We start from the raw sequence: 17,382 nt of genomic DNA, 5'->3' as shown, positions 1-17,382 counted from the left end.
AGTGCTAATCTGTGGTGGTATGGTTACTTAAATAGAATGGGAGAGGAAAGATCAGCAGAACAAGTGTTCTTTCCCAGGTTTACAGGAAAAAGACCCAGAGGAAGACCAAGATATAGGTGGATTGATATGGTAAAAAGTGCCTTAGAAGATTGAAATATAAGATCTGATAATGTTGGAGTCTTGTTGACAAGTAACAGACTGATTTGGAGGAAAATTGTAGATAGGAAGTTAGTAATGATGTAAATTTTTCATTTAGTACTATCAGCCTTCCAACCCAAGCTTATGCACTGAACACATTGAAGTAATATTTTCCAGAATGGAAACACAAATTCTCCATTCCATACTAATTTCCCATCCTCTAAGTAACCTCTGTTTCTCCAGATGTGCCAAGGCTGTACAACGAAGAACCAAGCATACCGCAACTGGCTGTCATAAAGAACTTCTCCTTCTCTCACTTCTTACACCAAAATACAAAACAGCTGCATGAAAATCATCAATGCATCAAAAATGGAAAAACGGATTTCCAAAGAGCCAGACGTAGGAAACTTGCATCATACCCAAATGGCAGCTGTGCTTTTTGTTCTTTAGGCAAATTAGTTGGCCACAACTTTTAACCAGCACTACTCCCACCACCACTGCACTTAGATGGGACTATTGGATCATCACCACAGAGAAAGCCAATCTCCTGGCATATTTTTTCTCAGATGCCTGCATAGATAATTTTGGTAAATGTTCCCCAACAACCAATACCTCCTCTGACTTTCCACCGGGAAGTGATCAGAAAAATCCTATCCAAATTAGATACCAAAAAAGTCCCCTTGCCCTGATGGCATTCCTCCAATTGTCCTGATAATTTGCACTCCAGAGTTGACTCTTATTGTATGTCAACTCTTTTTGCATCTTCCCACACCTTGTAAATTAACCTATGTTCAACCTATTCCCAAGAAGGGCAACAGATCCTTACCATCAAACTACCACCCAATCTCTCTCTCTCACTTCGGTCCTATTGAAAGTAATGGAGAGAACCATCATCAGCCAACTCCTATGCTATCTTGAAAGTATTCAACTAATAAATTACTGCCAGTATGGATTCCATCAATGCTGTTGGACAGGAGATCTGCTCACCTATGTCACACTTCTGGATAAGCACCATGGAAATGTTTGGAGAATCCCAAATGGTTGCACTAGATATCTCCAAAGCTTTTAAGAGGTATATGTCATTAAAATATGGAAGCTTATGTAATAGGCCCTTGTGCCTATTACATAAGCTTCCATCATTCAGTATGTCCCTTGATTTCTGCAACTGGATCACCAGTTTTCTCACTGGACACACACATTGAGTGTGATGGTTGATGGTTCCCTATCTTCTGACTATGCAACTAACTGGGATCCCACATGGTTTTGTACTCTCACCCATGTTTTCTTCTATACTTCAGTGACCTTCTCCAGTTGACCACCAATACACAGTTTTGCTGACAACAGTACACTACGTTCCCCCTTCTCACTTGCCAAATGTTGCACCAAAAAACCACCACAACTCATAGATCATCAACCTCTGCTGTGTGTATTTTTGATCTTGAAACCATTCTTCGATGGGGCTCAGATAAAATTGCAAATTTCAGCTCCTGCGAAGCACAGTTCTGCCTTATTTCCCACAGAGAGGAAAGATATTATCCCAGCCTCACCTTTAACAACAGCCAAATCTCTAGGTAAGATGAGATCTCTCTCTCCTTGGGATTACCTTGACATCAAAACAACTCTTGGCATAAATACATTACAACCATTGCCTCCTTGGCATCCAAAAAACTAGGATTCCTCTTTCATTCAAGTCATCACTTTACCCCCCCCCCCCCAAAGCTATGAACTCTGTACAAATCTGCCCATCCATCGAGTACTGCTCATACATCTGGGGAGGTGCCCCTTAGAACGCCCTAAAAATAAAATACTCAATGCAATCCAGAAGAGAGCAGTCAGACTGATTAACAACTCATCTCTTACCAGCTCACTCCAACCACTCTTGCATGGACAGTCAAGCATCTACTGCATGCATCTTCTATAAAGAATTCCATGGTGTAAATGTTCATCAGAACTATCATCAATAATTCCCTCTACCCCTACCAATTCTATTGAAACACATGCAGCTACCACCCAACATTATTTCACAGTCAAACTCCATACTCATAGAACAATTTCTTCCTCCTCCTTCATTCTTACTGCTGCTGCTGTATTTTGGGATGGCCTTCTCTTCTATGTGTTCCTAAGTGTTTCCTGCACATATCTTCAAATCCAGTGTGAACAAGTTCCTAGTTTCCTAATTCTTTTCTCATACACTAATGTATGAGAAATACTAATGTACTATGGTTGACCAACCAATCTTTTGTGTATGGTCCTAACATAAATTCTTGTTCTGATTACGGTGGAATTTAACACAGACACCAGGCAGAGTTTGCACTTGCTGACACTGTCCACGGGGGCTCCCTTTGACCTGTGTATTTCGCTGCTGCTTCAAATAGACATTTTCATGCAGTTTATATATCGCATGTTAGTTGCAACTATTTCATTAGAATTTTATTTTTAAAATGAATGAACTGTCTTAGTGGTATTTCAAATACAATTCGAACTGATTTTAAGTTATATTGATATACTCACATATACATCTTTATATTCTTTAAAAAAAATGCATGTAACATAAGATTCATTGGAGGGAGGGGACATGTTTTTCATTATAAACCGTCCTTCCAGTTGTATCTTTCTTTCTTTCTTAATTCTCCTCTTCTACCTTTTACGGTGTCAAGGTAAGTATTCTTGCAACTGCAACTGTACGCAAGGATAAAGTGGTTGGCCTTATGCCTCCCACTGTGTCATGTTTGTAGACGCGTGTGTTCACAGGGCCAATTTGCCTGTTCTGGGGGGATGAAAGAAACCCGAGTTTTTGGGTGAAAAAAAAAACCCTACCTTCATATGAGACCGGCTAACTTACCTTTTGTCAAAAGAGACCAGATAAAAGTTTCTCACATCACTGACTGGAATCGAACCCAGGTCTTTCCGACCAAGGACTTAGTCTATACTGACTGAGCTACAGAGGCTTCCAGTTGTATCTAATTACACTAATGAATGTCTGTACTGTGATACAATGAAATGTGTTTTTCTTCTGTTGAGAATGATTTTTTTCACACTTTAGGAATACATTCATTCCAGTCTTTGGAAAGAGAAGTAGTAAGTAAAAATCTTTGTGTATCATAAGAAGTGAACTGCATCTGTTTGTCTCTGACAAAAGGCTGCCATATGTGATATATCTACTATTGATAAGACAGAAGAACTGCTAACAAAAGTGGCTTTTTTTTAGCCATGTGGCCAGTAGGAGAAGAAATGATTGTGGAAGAATTACATTATTATTATACAACTCCTCCAAGGAGTTCAAAGATTCAGCGAGGGACGGTATCTACTCTACAACTCTCCATCTCCACCAATCGCCACTACCTCCATCATCTACACTAATGCCATCTGCTGCTGACCATCACTAGTATTTTCACAGACAAACATCCATGCCCACGGCGGGATTCAAACCCGCAGCGTTTTGGCTGGAAAGTGGATACGCTAACCACTCGGCCAACCAGGCCATCCCATTTTTATCCCACAATGTGGGATAAAAATGGGAATAGAGTGGCTGATGCAGAGGACATACTGAAATTGTTCAATGAACATTTTATTGGTTTATTTCATCCTGGGAGAGTAAATTTTAATAAGAGGTTTAGAGGTGCAGGAGGAGAATGGGTTCCAAATACTGTGTACTCTGGATGTCAGTAAAGCTGTGGGACTGGATGGTATTTCACTACGAGTTTTGAGAGAATGTGTTAAGGAACTGACAGCTCCTTTGATCTGGCTTTTCAATGAAAGTCTGGCTACGGGAAAGGTGCCCAGGGAATGAAGGAAGGTAGTATACTGCCACTGCATAAAGGCGGTAGCAGACTGGAAGTGTCTAATTAAAGGCCAGTTTGTGTATCATCAGTAGTTAAGATTTTGGAAAATTAGTTAGGGACCATATACAACATTGGGTAGATGAGGGTAATGTTACCTGTGAGAGTCAACATGGATTTGTGAGGGGGGCACTCTTGTTTTAGTAATGTGCTAGCCTTTTATAATAAAGTTCCAAGAGCTGTAAATGTGGGAAAGGCATATACTGCCATTTTCCTAGACTTAGCAATGGCATTTGAAAGGGTACCACATGATAAGCTGATATTTAAGTTGCAGCACATGGGTTTGGATATCAGGTTGGTCAACTGGATACAGGATTGGCTGTCTGATAGGTATCAGAGAGTTGTGTATGGTGGGGCAGTTTCAAGGAGGCAGAGGGTTACAAGTGGGTCCCACGGGGCTCAGTACTGGGACCTATATTGTTTAACCTTTATATCAATGATATTGTCAGTGGATTGCAAGGGGATATTCAGTTGTTTGCAGATGATGTGAAGCTGGGAAGAGTTATTAGTAATAGTGCAGATGTGGTAGTCCTGCAAGAGGATATGAATAAGCTAGACAGATGGGTAAATGAATGGGGTGTCAGTTTAATGCAGCAAAATGTAAAGTCTTGAGGTTTGGGACACATCGATGGGATGCTGCATACTCTATTGGAGGAGCTATACTGTATTGGAGGAAGTAGGGGAGATGAGAGATCTGGGGGTTGATGATTGATAGAAACCTGAAATTCAAGGGACATATTGCAAAGGTGGTGAAGGTAACAATAATGAGAAGGATGCTTACCTGCAGAGATAAGAGTTATCATTCTGTTGTATAAGACCCTGATCAGACCACACTCAGACGATTGTTCTCAGATTTGATCCCCAGGATTTGAAGAGGATAAATTAACTGTGGAAATGGTAATAAAGACAGTTTCAGGACTGTACAATGTTAGTTATGAAGATCGGCTGGGGGAATGTGGAACTGCAGAGTTTGGTGGATAGAAGGAGAGGTGATATGAGAGGTGGTTACAGGGTTGACACTGGGGAGTTCTTTTGCTTGGTTGAACAGCAGGAAGGAGTGATGACAAGGGGGCCATCCCTGGAAGTTACGAAAGGAAACTGTGAGCAAGAGGGTGAAGAATGGTTTCTTCGCGTGGAGGGTGGTTGAACCGTGGAATGCATTGCCTGATAGAGTGGTGAGAGCGAGAACGGTCAATGAGTTTAATGAGTGGTATGATAGACTTTGTGTTTCCTAGGAGGGACCTCCCACGATGAGTCTTGATAAACTTGTGTTTCCTAGGAAGGTCCTCCTGCGATGAGTCTTTTGACTCCTTGGAGGTTAAATAATAATGATAAAAAAAAAAGGGGGATGGGGAATAATGAACATAGGATTCATGAAAGAGTGGTTGATTCTGATGACTGGAAATTATTATTACTATATAAAATGTATATATATCGATCATTAGTGAGTAAAAGAAAATTCTTAGAACACAGAGCTAAATATAAAGAAAATATAGAAATAAATACACATAACAAGCTCAGCAAATTGCACAAGATAATTTGTTGCTCCATCAACTCATAGTACAGCCACATCTAGATGAATTACCTGATGAACATTATTAGTTCATTTGATCATCCCTTTCATATAGGTATTTACTGAGCAATCAATGTATATAGTGAATGTTTATTATTGGTTAGTTATATTTTTGCAAACAAAACTCTTTCCTCCCCTCATAAGCTTTTAATTATGCCCATCATAAAATAAATGCAAACATTCGTGTCTAGAGTTTATAGGATCATGTTATTCTCTCCACCTAGCAACTTATAGAACACGCGCATATAATATCACAAATATAAATTATTAATAATTTATTTGTCACTAATGAAAACTATTCATTCCTGTTCTTTCTCTCCCTTATATTGCCATTCTGACATGGCTTATTGATAATGGTTCACACATTTACACCTTTCATTAATTCAAATATACCAAATATACCTGCCATGATATGCAGCCCATCTGCCAATTCGTTGACTTAAAATTGTTGCAAGGTGTGCTGTTTTCTCTCACTCCACCAGAAGGTTAAGGTGGCAGTAGGAGTTTTCGAATGCTCTGCTGTGGACAAGTTAAAATTAGTTCTTAATTCTATTGGGTTATCTCTTGAAGGGAGAAAAAAAAATCACGAAAGAACTTATTTGAATTATGCTGCTATTGTTGCTTATTCTAGCAGGTCAAGTTTAATAAAAATTTTGTTCAGTGCATTGTTTTTGTGTATGTGCAAAATGTGTTTTTGTGATACCAGTGAAATGCTGGAAACCTATTATACATTAAGACAGGATAAGAATTTATTTGTCTGTCCAACCATGTCCTGAATTCTGCTGATGCTAACGACAAAAACTCTGTCATTCATCCAGTCATATGGGACAAATCGGAAAATATCTTTCGATGCTATGATGAACTGTAAAGAAGAATTGTAGAATCAAAAAAATCATCCTCCATCCAGTATATCTCAACACTAACCTCAGCTATAATCTCTCAGACTGTCATGCACTGTAGAATACATCAACTGTAGCATTCACCAGACTTTGAACATGTGCGTACACCTAACAATGAAGAGATACACAGAACGACTTCAAATGTTGATATGTTAATGTATAGGTTTTCTCTCACAATGTTTATTGCTAGTTCCCTCATGTTATGCACCTGAAGAAGTTCTAAGAAGACAAAACTAGTTGTGCAGTTTATTTAAATTAAAATAGTGTTTTTATTTATTTATTTTTATGCAAATCACACTCATGAAAGGCTCCAAATCTAGAGTATATTAGGTATCCCTGAGTGAGCTTTAGATAATCCAGAATATAAAAATGGAATATGAAATTATTTCAAATCATTTGATGCCGCCCCCCTCCCCAAATCCCAATAAGCAGATTAATGGTCTTACACTAAGCAATAATATTCATTTATTGCATTATAAACATTCACAAACATCCATCTTCACAATGGGATTTGAACTTGCCTCCTATTGGTTAAAGAGTGGAGAAAGACATTAATCTGCTTAGCCAACTTAGGCTTAGCAAGGTCTCCTATTATTATGTTTAATTCCAGTACATCCTGGTGTCAATCAGGAGTTGAATTCATTATTAACATATTCAGATAGATAACTTGTACCTGGAATACAAAACTTGAAGTACAGCTGAATAAAAAATCAAACTATAATTTGAATAATGTTCCTTTAGATTCTTGATGTGATATCTATATTTTTATTAATTTTTTTTTTTTATTAATTTCCCTAGCCTTATGTCCTAACACAAACAGTGTTACTAGTCAGTATTTAGCTTTAGAACAGCTGGATGCACATCAGAGAATGGTGAGCAGAGCTAAAGGTAAGCCAAATAAGTGAATGAATGCTTAGGAACTGAGGTAGAGTAAGGTGGGAGAGCAATAGATGAAGTGTACAATGCTGTCCAAAACCTAATGACTAACACTATTTCTGAGGATTACATCAAATTCAGATGAATCAGCATGTAGCAATTTCTGTAACTGACAATTTCGAGCAGAAAATGATAGACATTCAAATTTTTGAAATTTGAATTGTATACAAAAAAGGTTATGTGGTAGCACTCAGCAGGATAAAAGGCAAAAGGCTGTGCTAATTGAATTATGTTTGGAGAAAGCCCTTTTCATAAAGGAAAAATTGCAAGTTTGAATGTCTTCTAATGACTCAAAGACATCATCTAGATGATTTCACATGGAAAAGAATTATTGGAAAGCTTGAAGAAAGGATCAGAATTACTGATGTTGCCAGAGAGTTTGGAATCTTTCATAGCATTGTATCCAGGCGAGCAACATTTCAAACCAGTGGAATGTGTTCCAGACGTTTGCTAAGAGGTCGCCCTCTCCATGGAACACAGACAAATTTTTGGTTATAACAGCAAAATGTAATCAACACACCATGGCAGGTCAGCTCCATTTAAACACAAGTACCCAGATATTTTGATGATCTGCGACAAGTAGACCTATATGCCTGAAGGCTTGTAGTCTGTGTCCCTTTATCTGTAGCTTATTGTAAAGCACATTTTCAGTGGTGTTGTATCCATAAAAATAGAACAAGACACGAATGGGCTAATGTACTCTTTACAGATGAGCATTGTTTTAGTCTCTCCTCTGATTCTAGACGACACATGATCTGGTGTGAAAGTAGTACTGCTTACCATCGTGAGAATGTTCTTGAAAGGGATAGATATAGCAATGCTGGGGGTCATGGTGTGGGGAGGCATAATGTTTAATGGATGCACCTACTACAAGTGCTGGAAAAAGTCACTATGTTGAACGATACTGCAAAGAAATTCTTCAACGTCATGTTTGATTGTTCCATGGTGCTGTAGTTGAAGAATTCATTTTTATGAATGATGACAGTGCTCTACCACATCATACACAAGCAGTGGAGATACTTCTGGATACTTCTGCACTTCCCAGCCAGATCTCAACCCTCAAAGAACACGTTTGGGATCAGTAGGGAGACACATTGCCACTCGAAATTCCCCTCCAGAAAACAAACAAGGCCATAACCTTCCTTTGAAGGAGGAGTGGGCCAGTTTGCCTCAAGAACTCCTGAATCACTTTGTGTTAAGTATGGTATGACATTGTGGGAACTGCATTGCAGTTTGGGGTAGACATATTCCATACTGAAATGTCTCTGCATAGTTTCCTGAAAACACTGTACATTAATTCTTTAACTACATCCTTAAGAAATTTGTAACTTTGCCAAAAGGCATTGTAATTTAATTTGTATGAAATTTATGACACTTTTTTTGTGTAATACAATTTATTAGTATGCTGGTAATAAATTTATATCCACATTTGGCTGCAGGCATGGAAATTTTTCATATACAATTAAAAATGTAGTTTGACTTTGGCTTTTGGACACCATTGTACATTAATAGTGAATCTTCTTTTATAATTTACTCTACTAAATCACTTTGTCTACATCAACTTTAATATAGAGAATTAAAAGTGAATATTTTTTATCCATAAATTTAAATAGTTTAAACAATCCATAATGGTTTCAATCAGGAATGGAATTCATTATTAAAATATTCAAACCGATAACTTGTATATGGAAATTATTTAATATATAGAATTTTCAGTCAGATTTCATGACCAGCTTCAGTGGGTAAAAGCACATTTAATAGTAACATTAGTTTAACAATGAGTGATGTAACATCGCACAATGATATAATTAAAGATGATAGAGCAGACTGGTGCCTGCTGTCAATAGAGTCCAGTAGAGATGTACTATAAAAAAACCTATAAGATATATTTAACCAGCATTGATGATTATCCTGAAAGTTACAGAGAATTCAGTTTCCTACATTCAGATAATTGAAGATCAACATTAGATTTTTATAAATGTGTAAAAATGTATAAAAATGTCTGCATTTTTATAAATGTGGACCAAACTTATTAAAGAATTATATTTTCGTTTTTACTTTATATTTCACATACTGAAACAAAAACCAAGTCTTGATTATACACCAAGTTTGGTCTGCATTTATTTATTTATTAATATTATTATTATTATTATTGTATGGGCACCTCCATGGTGTCCAAAGACTCATTGCAAAAGACCCAAATTATCCCCACAATCTATCATGCCTGTCCTTGAACCCATTAAAGATAAAGTGCTAACAATTGATTCTGGCAACTCATTCGAAACTCTCCAAGCGAAAAATCTATCCTCGCATCCCTACTAACCACATCTTTATTCACTTTCCAGGATGGCTTCTTTTTCTGGCCTCTTTAGCTGTGTGCTGAAACATTTCTCCTGCACTAATCATATAAAACCCTTTAAGCAACTTAAATGTTTCTATCATATACCCTCTTTTCCTCCTATTAACCAACTTCTGCAGTCCACACAATCTCAGTCTATCCTCATAGGCAACAGACCACACCATCTTGGTTGCTCTCCTCTGAATCCTTTCCACCACTTCCTCATCCCCAAGAAACCCAAGAGACCAGACCTGAGCACAGTAATCTGGATGTATCAAGGCATTATGAAGAGGAATAACAACTTCCTTGTACTTGTTAGTATATTCTTCAATAGCCAAGTAATCTTATAAGCAACCTTATTAATATGTCATCTAAACTTCATCTCTGTCTGCCACCACACCCCTAAATCTCTAGCCTCATCCCTTTCCTGGTGTACAGTGCCATCAATGTGGTACATAGCTTATATTTATTTATCCCAAAAATGCATACATTTACATTTTTCTGCATTAATCGTAGCTTGCTTGCTGTGAATCTAACCATCTATCGAAGCAGTGAATTTACCAATTTTGTTGCTGCATATTGTCGGATTTTCTTAACAATTTCTTCGATTGTAACTAATCCTGCATTAAAAAACAATAATTAAAGAGAGTGGCAATAAACTTCTAATGAAAGGGTTGCAACTATCATGGCGTGAAAACTTTGCATCAGATCAGCCAGTCTGCACGAACAGAAGTGGCACACAAACAGTAATGAGAAGTCCTGTCCGTATGATAAATGCACAAAACATTTCCTGACTTGAATGTGTTAAACTGATACCCATTATGTTTTGTCCATACTGATAGCCTATTTTAATCATCCTGCAAGCTCTCGATATCACCTTAACTATTGATCTACATAATTTTGCATCACCAGCAAACATCTGAACATTACCTTTCAGGTTATTTCCTATATCATATATGTACAAATTAAACAGCAGTAGTCCCAGCACTGAATCTTGTGGCACACCACTAGTCATCTGTTTTTGCCTTGATTCTGCCCCTCCATACACCACTTTTTGATATGTTGCAGCCACCCTCTTATCCACTTAACCAGTATCATATCCATCCCCCATTTGTTATAATTTGTGTAACAGAGTTCCATGTGGTATTCTGTCAAATGCCTTTGTAAAATCCAGCAAATTCATCATGTAGCCATTTCTTTTATTCAATTCAGCTGTTACTCTATTATAAAACATTAATAAATTGCTAAGGCATGACCAACCCTTCACAAAGCCATGTTAATCCTCATACAGTATCATATATTTATCTATCCATTCTTGATTCTCTTTTTTTACCAATTTTTCTAGTACTTTTACTACCATGCCTGACCTGATTGGTCTATAATTTGCTACTGCAGTCTTAGAACCTCCCTTATGGAAGGGAATTATTTTGCCCTCTTTCCACTTCTTTAGAACTCTACCAGAGCTGAGACTTAAATATCCAAGACAGTGGCATTGCCAGTAACTTTGCACATTCTTTCGAAACCTGAGCTGATATATATCCCATCTGATCCCACGTTTGTATTTACACATTATTGTCTGTTACATATGTTACAGCAGTACCTCACTTGGATGATATACTTTTTCAAAGTGGTCACTCAGTAACTCAACTATTTTATCTGCTTCTGTCACCTCATAATCATCATCACTCATTAAGGTTAATCTTTTATGGTTTTCATCCTATTACTTGCCACATAACAAAAGAACTCTTTTGGTCTGCTCAACTAGATTCTCCTTGTAATCTGATTTTTCCTTCCTTGCCATGCTTGTCACTTTTCATGCCTGAGTCTTGTACTGTTTGCTGGTCTCCTTCTTCTTATATATCATCCACAGCATTTTCTTCTTTTGCAGCTCATGCTTAATGATATTACTCATCCATCTAATTCCTGCCTGATTAATCCTCCTTACCTTATGTATGCAGTTTAATATTGCTTTCTCTAGATGACCCTTAACACTAGTAATCACACTCTTATTATTTGGAGTAACATCCTTTCCTTGCAGTGTTTTATGCCATGGCACAGATTTAGACTTCCTCCTAAGCTTGTCATAATCACTTGCATTGTGGTTCCACATATACCTCTTCTTGATAGAATATTCCTCATGTTTTACAATCTCCCAAATCAAGACCACATGGTCACTTCCACTAATTGGAGGCAATGTGGCCACCTTAGTTACAGATAGCTCTTCTGATCCTGTGACCGTGTGGAATACTCTCACATCCATAGACCCCTCAGTTACATGCTGCCTCAAGTAATTATCTCTCAGTAAGTGTATAAATTCCATTTCCTTCCTGCCATGTGATCTTTCTTCTTCCAAGTCTGTATCTCCATAGTTGAAGACCCCCATAATAATCATTTGACAAATTAGTACTCGTACTAATTTGCCAATGCATGTCTTCCAGATCATTTGTGGAACCCCCCCCCCCTGCTTATAGCAACAACCAATTGTATATTTTGTCTTACTGGCCTTGATCTCATACCAGACCTCCTGTCTCTCTCTTCTATCTTTTTGACTGCAGTTCATTTGCTATCATCAGTGGTATCCCTTCTCCCATCCTATCTTCTTGTATCTTCTTTGAAAATACTAAATCCTTCACATTCTATTCCTGTAACTACATCATCTGCTATTAGCCAAGTCTCACTAATGCCTATAACTTTATGCAAAATTGCACTAACCAATACCAAAACTCCTCCCTCTTGTTCCTGATATTTCTGGCATTAGTATATAGAAACTGCAGCATCCCTTTACATTCCCAGCCACCTTTACTTCCTGAATCGATTATCCTATTCAATATTTTTGCTTAAGAGACTACATTCTGCACGTGGTCATTTTCATACTCACGCCTCCTGGGTGTCTTCACACAAACTCTCGTGCTTCCACCCTAATTGCTTAAGTTTTCCTGAATATGCAGCATGCTTAATGAACAAAGCTTTCTCTAAACACCTAATACCAAAACCATTTAGATGCAGTCTATTAGCATTATACAAATCCTTCTGTCCATCAAACAAAGACCACAGATCCACAAATCCTATATCATTCCTTCTGCACAACCTATGTATCAATTCATTTTCTTTTTCTGATGCCCTCTTTCTCAGTTTGCCTCTGTCTCTCTCTCTTTAGTGTTGCTTCTTCTAACAACTCCTTTAAATCCTCCCTCACAGAATACTTCTCTCCTCTGAAATCATTTTTACCACCAACCAAAATGGTAAAAGAACCTATCAGTTCTTTTACCATTTTGCTGGATGGCATGATTAATATTGTGAAATTTTGGATCAGGGGAAACACTAGTTTGTTATACTTTTATTAAGTACTCCCCTGATCATTGAGTCTCTGTAGATGTTTTTTTTTTCTCCTTAGCTTGTTTTTCTTGTTCACTTGGTCTGTTATTATTACTTTGGACAACCTGATTTTTCCTCTTCTCAGTCCTGCTAATCTCTCGTGTCTTCTGCAGTTTTTCAGGTTTGTGCTTTGTCCTATGAAGGATGAGATTCAAGCATGCTATTTCTTTATGTCCATTTTGTTCTCCTCTATTTCCATGATTGCACATTCAACATTAATGCCAGCACTCTGCTAACATTACATTACATTAAAAATCTAAAAGCCACAGATATCTGGGATATGACATGCATTAAACCACAGAATATGGCAGTAATAATGAGCTGTGTTCTTAAATACACATTCTTTAATTCAGTAGTTTTTTTTCCATTGTTATATGTACTAGACTGAAGTTTGTGAAAATTATTTTATGTGTAATTATTCTTTCTAGTTTTTTTTTTTTTTTATCAATTAATATAAGCCCTGACTTGTGCCCCTTGATATGTTAAGTCAACAACTTAATGAAAATTCTTGAGTTTTATTGTTATTTTAATGAAACCACTTTCTCATTACTAAATATATGGATTCCATACTGGAAGTCCCATTAACAGATAACATATTGTGTGATAAAATTACTAGCATGTGACAAAGGTGATAACTTCTCCTTGAGGCTATGTTTGAAAGACAGTTTATCATAAGTGTTGTTTGCTATAGTGAGAGTTGAAACAGTTTTTCAAAATAATGATTCCAGATATCTAGGATATCCTTATCTTTACTCTTGATAATTCCTTTATCTTTGATTTCCTTCACAGTACTTATCTTCATTTCTATGCTTTTTCAATAGTCTGCATAACATTTTTCCAGTTACAAAAAATGGAAGGCAGATCATATGACTCAGAAATACTGAGCACAACAACTCCAGTTGCTCTAAAACTTTTCATGGCACTTTTCCAGAACTGGGTGATTTAGGTGAGGAGATTTGATGTGGATCTTGATTGGTGGAATCCATACTGGTGGTTACTAATTATTTATCAATTCTTCAGTTGTCAAACTGTTGACAAGCTTCCCCATTACTTTAGATCACACTTAGGCAAAAGCAACAGTGCCTCTAGAGTGGATACCAGCTGAATATAATATAGTGTAGAAATGAAGAATGGGTATTAGTTCTGAAGCATATCTGTTGAGCACAATTGGTGGGATTCCATCAGGACCAGAAGTCTTTTCAGTATTCAGGTTGTTCAAGATTATTCTGATGTCTTTCTGGTGATGCCAGGGATTCAGCTTTATCTTTTGGCATTGTTGCAGTACTGCCATCTCAGTGAATCAGAGGTGAGGTGCATGAATAGGAATTGCACCCTACAACCTTTGCAAGGAACAAGACACAATAGCCTTATTCACAAGTGGCAGTTTTTCCTACTTAGGTCTTTCAAAGTCATACCTGCCTATTTAATGAGAGTTTTGCAGTATTCTAGGCTTCTTATAGGCTTTGAGTGAACTGTAGTTTTTATTTCAAACAAACCCACTTATAACTTTTTTTTTTTTTTTGACCATCCTGACAAAGTTAGAATTTAAACAGAGTGGGGAATGTGTTGTGAAAATTCTTGTAGTAAAAGATAATTTCCTCAGCCCCACATGAAAAATCACATAACTTGTAACAACAATAGTGTTGTGTGTTGGCAGGTAGTTAGGAAGTCAGGACTCATGTTTCTTGAAGAGCTAAGAGTTGTGTGTTCATTCAGGGAAATGGTATGGGGAAGGCTATTCCAAAGAACAGAAGAGGTAGATGGAAATGCAGGAAGAGAATGAGAACTTAAATTAGGATATGAGGTGTGTTGACAAATGACTGCTTTTATTCTTACATTATTAGAGAAACCAAAGAATGGTGGTGACCAGTTCAGTGAGCAGACTCATAAAAATACATATAAAAAGACATACTACAGAATTGGTGTATATGGGAAAGAAATTGGAGAAAGTTTGAGGGAGAGAATGCATATCTGGTAAACAGATTGCCACCTTCTGGGTATGTTAAAGCATTTTTAGGGACGATTTAGGTATACCACCCTAAATAATGCAATGCTATTTTGAAGTTTACAAATTTAGGATTTATAAAGTGATGCACCAAGTGTTGCACAAGAGAGAAGTAGTTTTTTTAATATCAGCCCCATGAGAGGTCCCAGGACCTCTGACACGACAGTGCCGTGTGTTGGTGAGTGAGAGACAGAAGAGAGGAATTTGTGTTTTTTGAAAACCTGAAGGTTGTAGTCATTGTTTCAAAGAGCAGAGGTGTAAGAATGAAGGCTAAGGATGAGTGGGTTGTTTGATGAGTTTGGAGTTGAACTGTAAATGGGTGTTGACTGACAGCTACTTGTGTTTGTGTATGAGTACAGGAGAGTGGAAAGATTGTAGCAGCCAGTTCAGAGTAGCAGTGCCCATGAAAACAAAGGAGACATAATCCAGCAACAGAATGTCTATGGGAAAGTAACTGAAGGGAAGAGTGATCAATTAAGTGAATTGCTCACTTTTGCATACAATGAAGCATTCGGTGAAGCAGCGAAGTTTTAGGTACACAACCCCAAATCTGGGAACAGTATTCTAAGGTTGTAGAGCTGAGCAGGAGAGAAGTACTGTACAAAGTTTGTCAGGTTTTAATTGCTTATTTTTATTAAACTCCTTATTTATATTACAATGTAGTCTCAATATCAAAAACTTCCCACAGAACATATCTAGTTTTCCTGACTAGTTATATTTACTCATATTTACTCACTTGCTGCACAACAGTTTTTTCAAACTCTTTACAAATACATTCACATGCCATCTTTCTAGCAAATAAATCATTTCTTTCATCAGAATCACCACTTTCATGCGTGCGCACGCACACACACACACAGAGAACAGTCTACTGTAACCATTTTTCCTATGCAGTCTAGCTCATTCAATATTAGTGATGCCCTTTAATTAAAAAGGCTTGGTTTGAAACCTGTCAAAGATGCACAAAGAACTTTTATAAGAAGTTTTTCAACTAAATGTGAGTTAGCTGGTCTCATACAAAGGTGACTGACAAGGTTTTTCATCACAAAATAGGCAAACCAGCTAAAAGAGCACACGCAATTTACAGACATAATACAATGCCTTCATAGCCTCATCTGTAATTCCAAACAACCCCTATCTACACATTCTGTGCATTGAATTGCTTGCAGTCATAGCTCTCCACAGTTCACTCATCATACCTTGGCAATAGACTGAAATACTTTAATATTTTGCTCAACATTTTTGCTTCTTTCATACTTCTCTCTTTTTTGTGCATGTCCAACCCATGTAAGGTTGTAAACATATAATAAATTAGTACTGTGGGTGAAGTAAGAAATTTTTTATGTATATTTTTTGTATTTTATTTATTTTTACATAAATCTGAAACCTTTCTCTAGAGACTAAACATGGAACTTTTACAAACCATTCTGGATCTCCAGTAAGAGGAACAGTGGTCTCATACTAGATGATGAAATTCATCTTTCACGTAAAGACAGTCACAAACATCTATGTCCATGAGCAGGATTTGAACTTGCTGCCTGTTGATTGGAGAATGGGTACATTAATCACACGGTTAACCAGGCTAGCAACCATAGTATGCTGATCTCCTTTCAAGGCACTTGTTCTTATCAGCACAATATCTTTTGCTAGCTTTACTTGCTTTCATATAGCTTTGATCACATGATGAAAGTGAACAAAGTATGATACAAATAACAGAAGTTATTTTGTAAGAAATATAACATGTAAGAAGTGGTGAAAGTTGAAAATAGTGAGGTATCTTTAATAAGAGAAATGGCATGAAAGACTCCACACTTGTGTTGAGTTTTTTCTCAGGACAACGTGTGAGCTAGGGCAACTAGATAAGCACCTGACAAGTGGTACAGTAAAGAAGAGTAAAAAAGGAGAGGTGAAAAGAAAAATAAGGAGAGCATTAATAAGAAGAAAGGAGAGTAAGGCAACAATACTATATATCAGTTTTCTGAGGAGGATGTGCTTGATGAATGCATTACTAAATTGTGTTATCCTAGTGCTAAGATTAAAGATATTAGTGATACTTTTAGAATACAAAGAGATTAAGTGAAAAAAATTAATAATTTTGGCCAGAATGACTTAAAAGGTGAAAAGTATGGAACATGAGAGGTTATGAAAGATTACTGGAAAAAGTGAGAAACAAGAGTTGAGAAGGACCATGAATACCAACGAGTCAATGCATGGGAGGAATGGAGTGCAGTTTTTAGATGTTTTGATTGAATTTGATGGATGAAAGGAGATGTATGTGA

General features: G+C 37.1%; 1 protein-coding gene across 5 annotated transcripts in view; it reads left to right on the top strand.

Annotated features, from left to right (window-relative positions):
• Positions 1–17,382, top strand: part of LOC150102137 (spermatogenesis-associated protein 7-like) — a 151,681-nt gene that overhangs the window by 17,295 nt on the left and 117,004 nt on the right. For 3 of the 5 annotated variants that reach the window (XM_090399379.1, XM_090399381.1, XM_090399383.1), the window contains one exon: positions 7,248–7,337. The exons of the other annotated variants lie outside the window; for them this stretch is intronic. In XM_090399379.1, coding sequence (XP_090255505.1) covers positions 7,248–7,337 — 90 coding nt within the window. The remainder of the gene's footprint in view (positions 1–7,247; positions 7,338–17,382) is intronic. 5 annotated transcript variants of the gene reach the window in all.

Source organism: Typopeltis vanoorti, chromosome 10, assembly GCF_054136105.1.
Source record: "Typopeltis vanoorti isolate ZY-2024b chromosome 10, IOZ_Tvanoo_1.0, whole genome shotgun sequence".
Taxonomy (NCBI): domain Eukaryota; kingdom Metazoa; phylum Arthropoda; class Arachnida; order Uropygi; family Thelyphonidae; genus Typopeltis; species Typopeltis vanoorti.
This window is presented reverse-complemented; position numbering and strand designations above follow the sequence as displayed.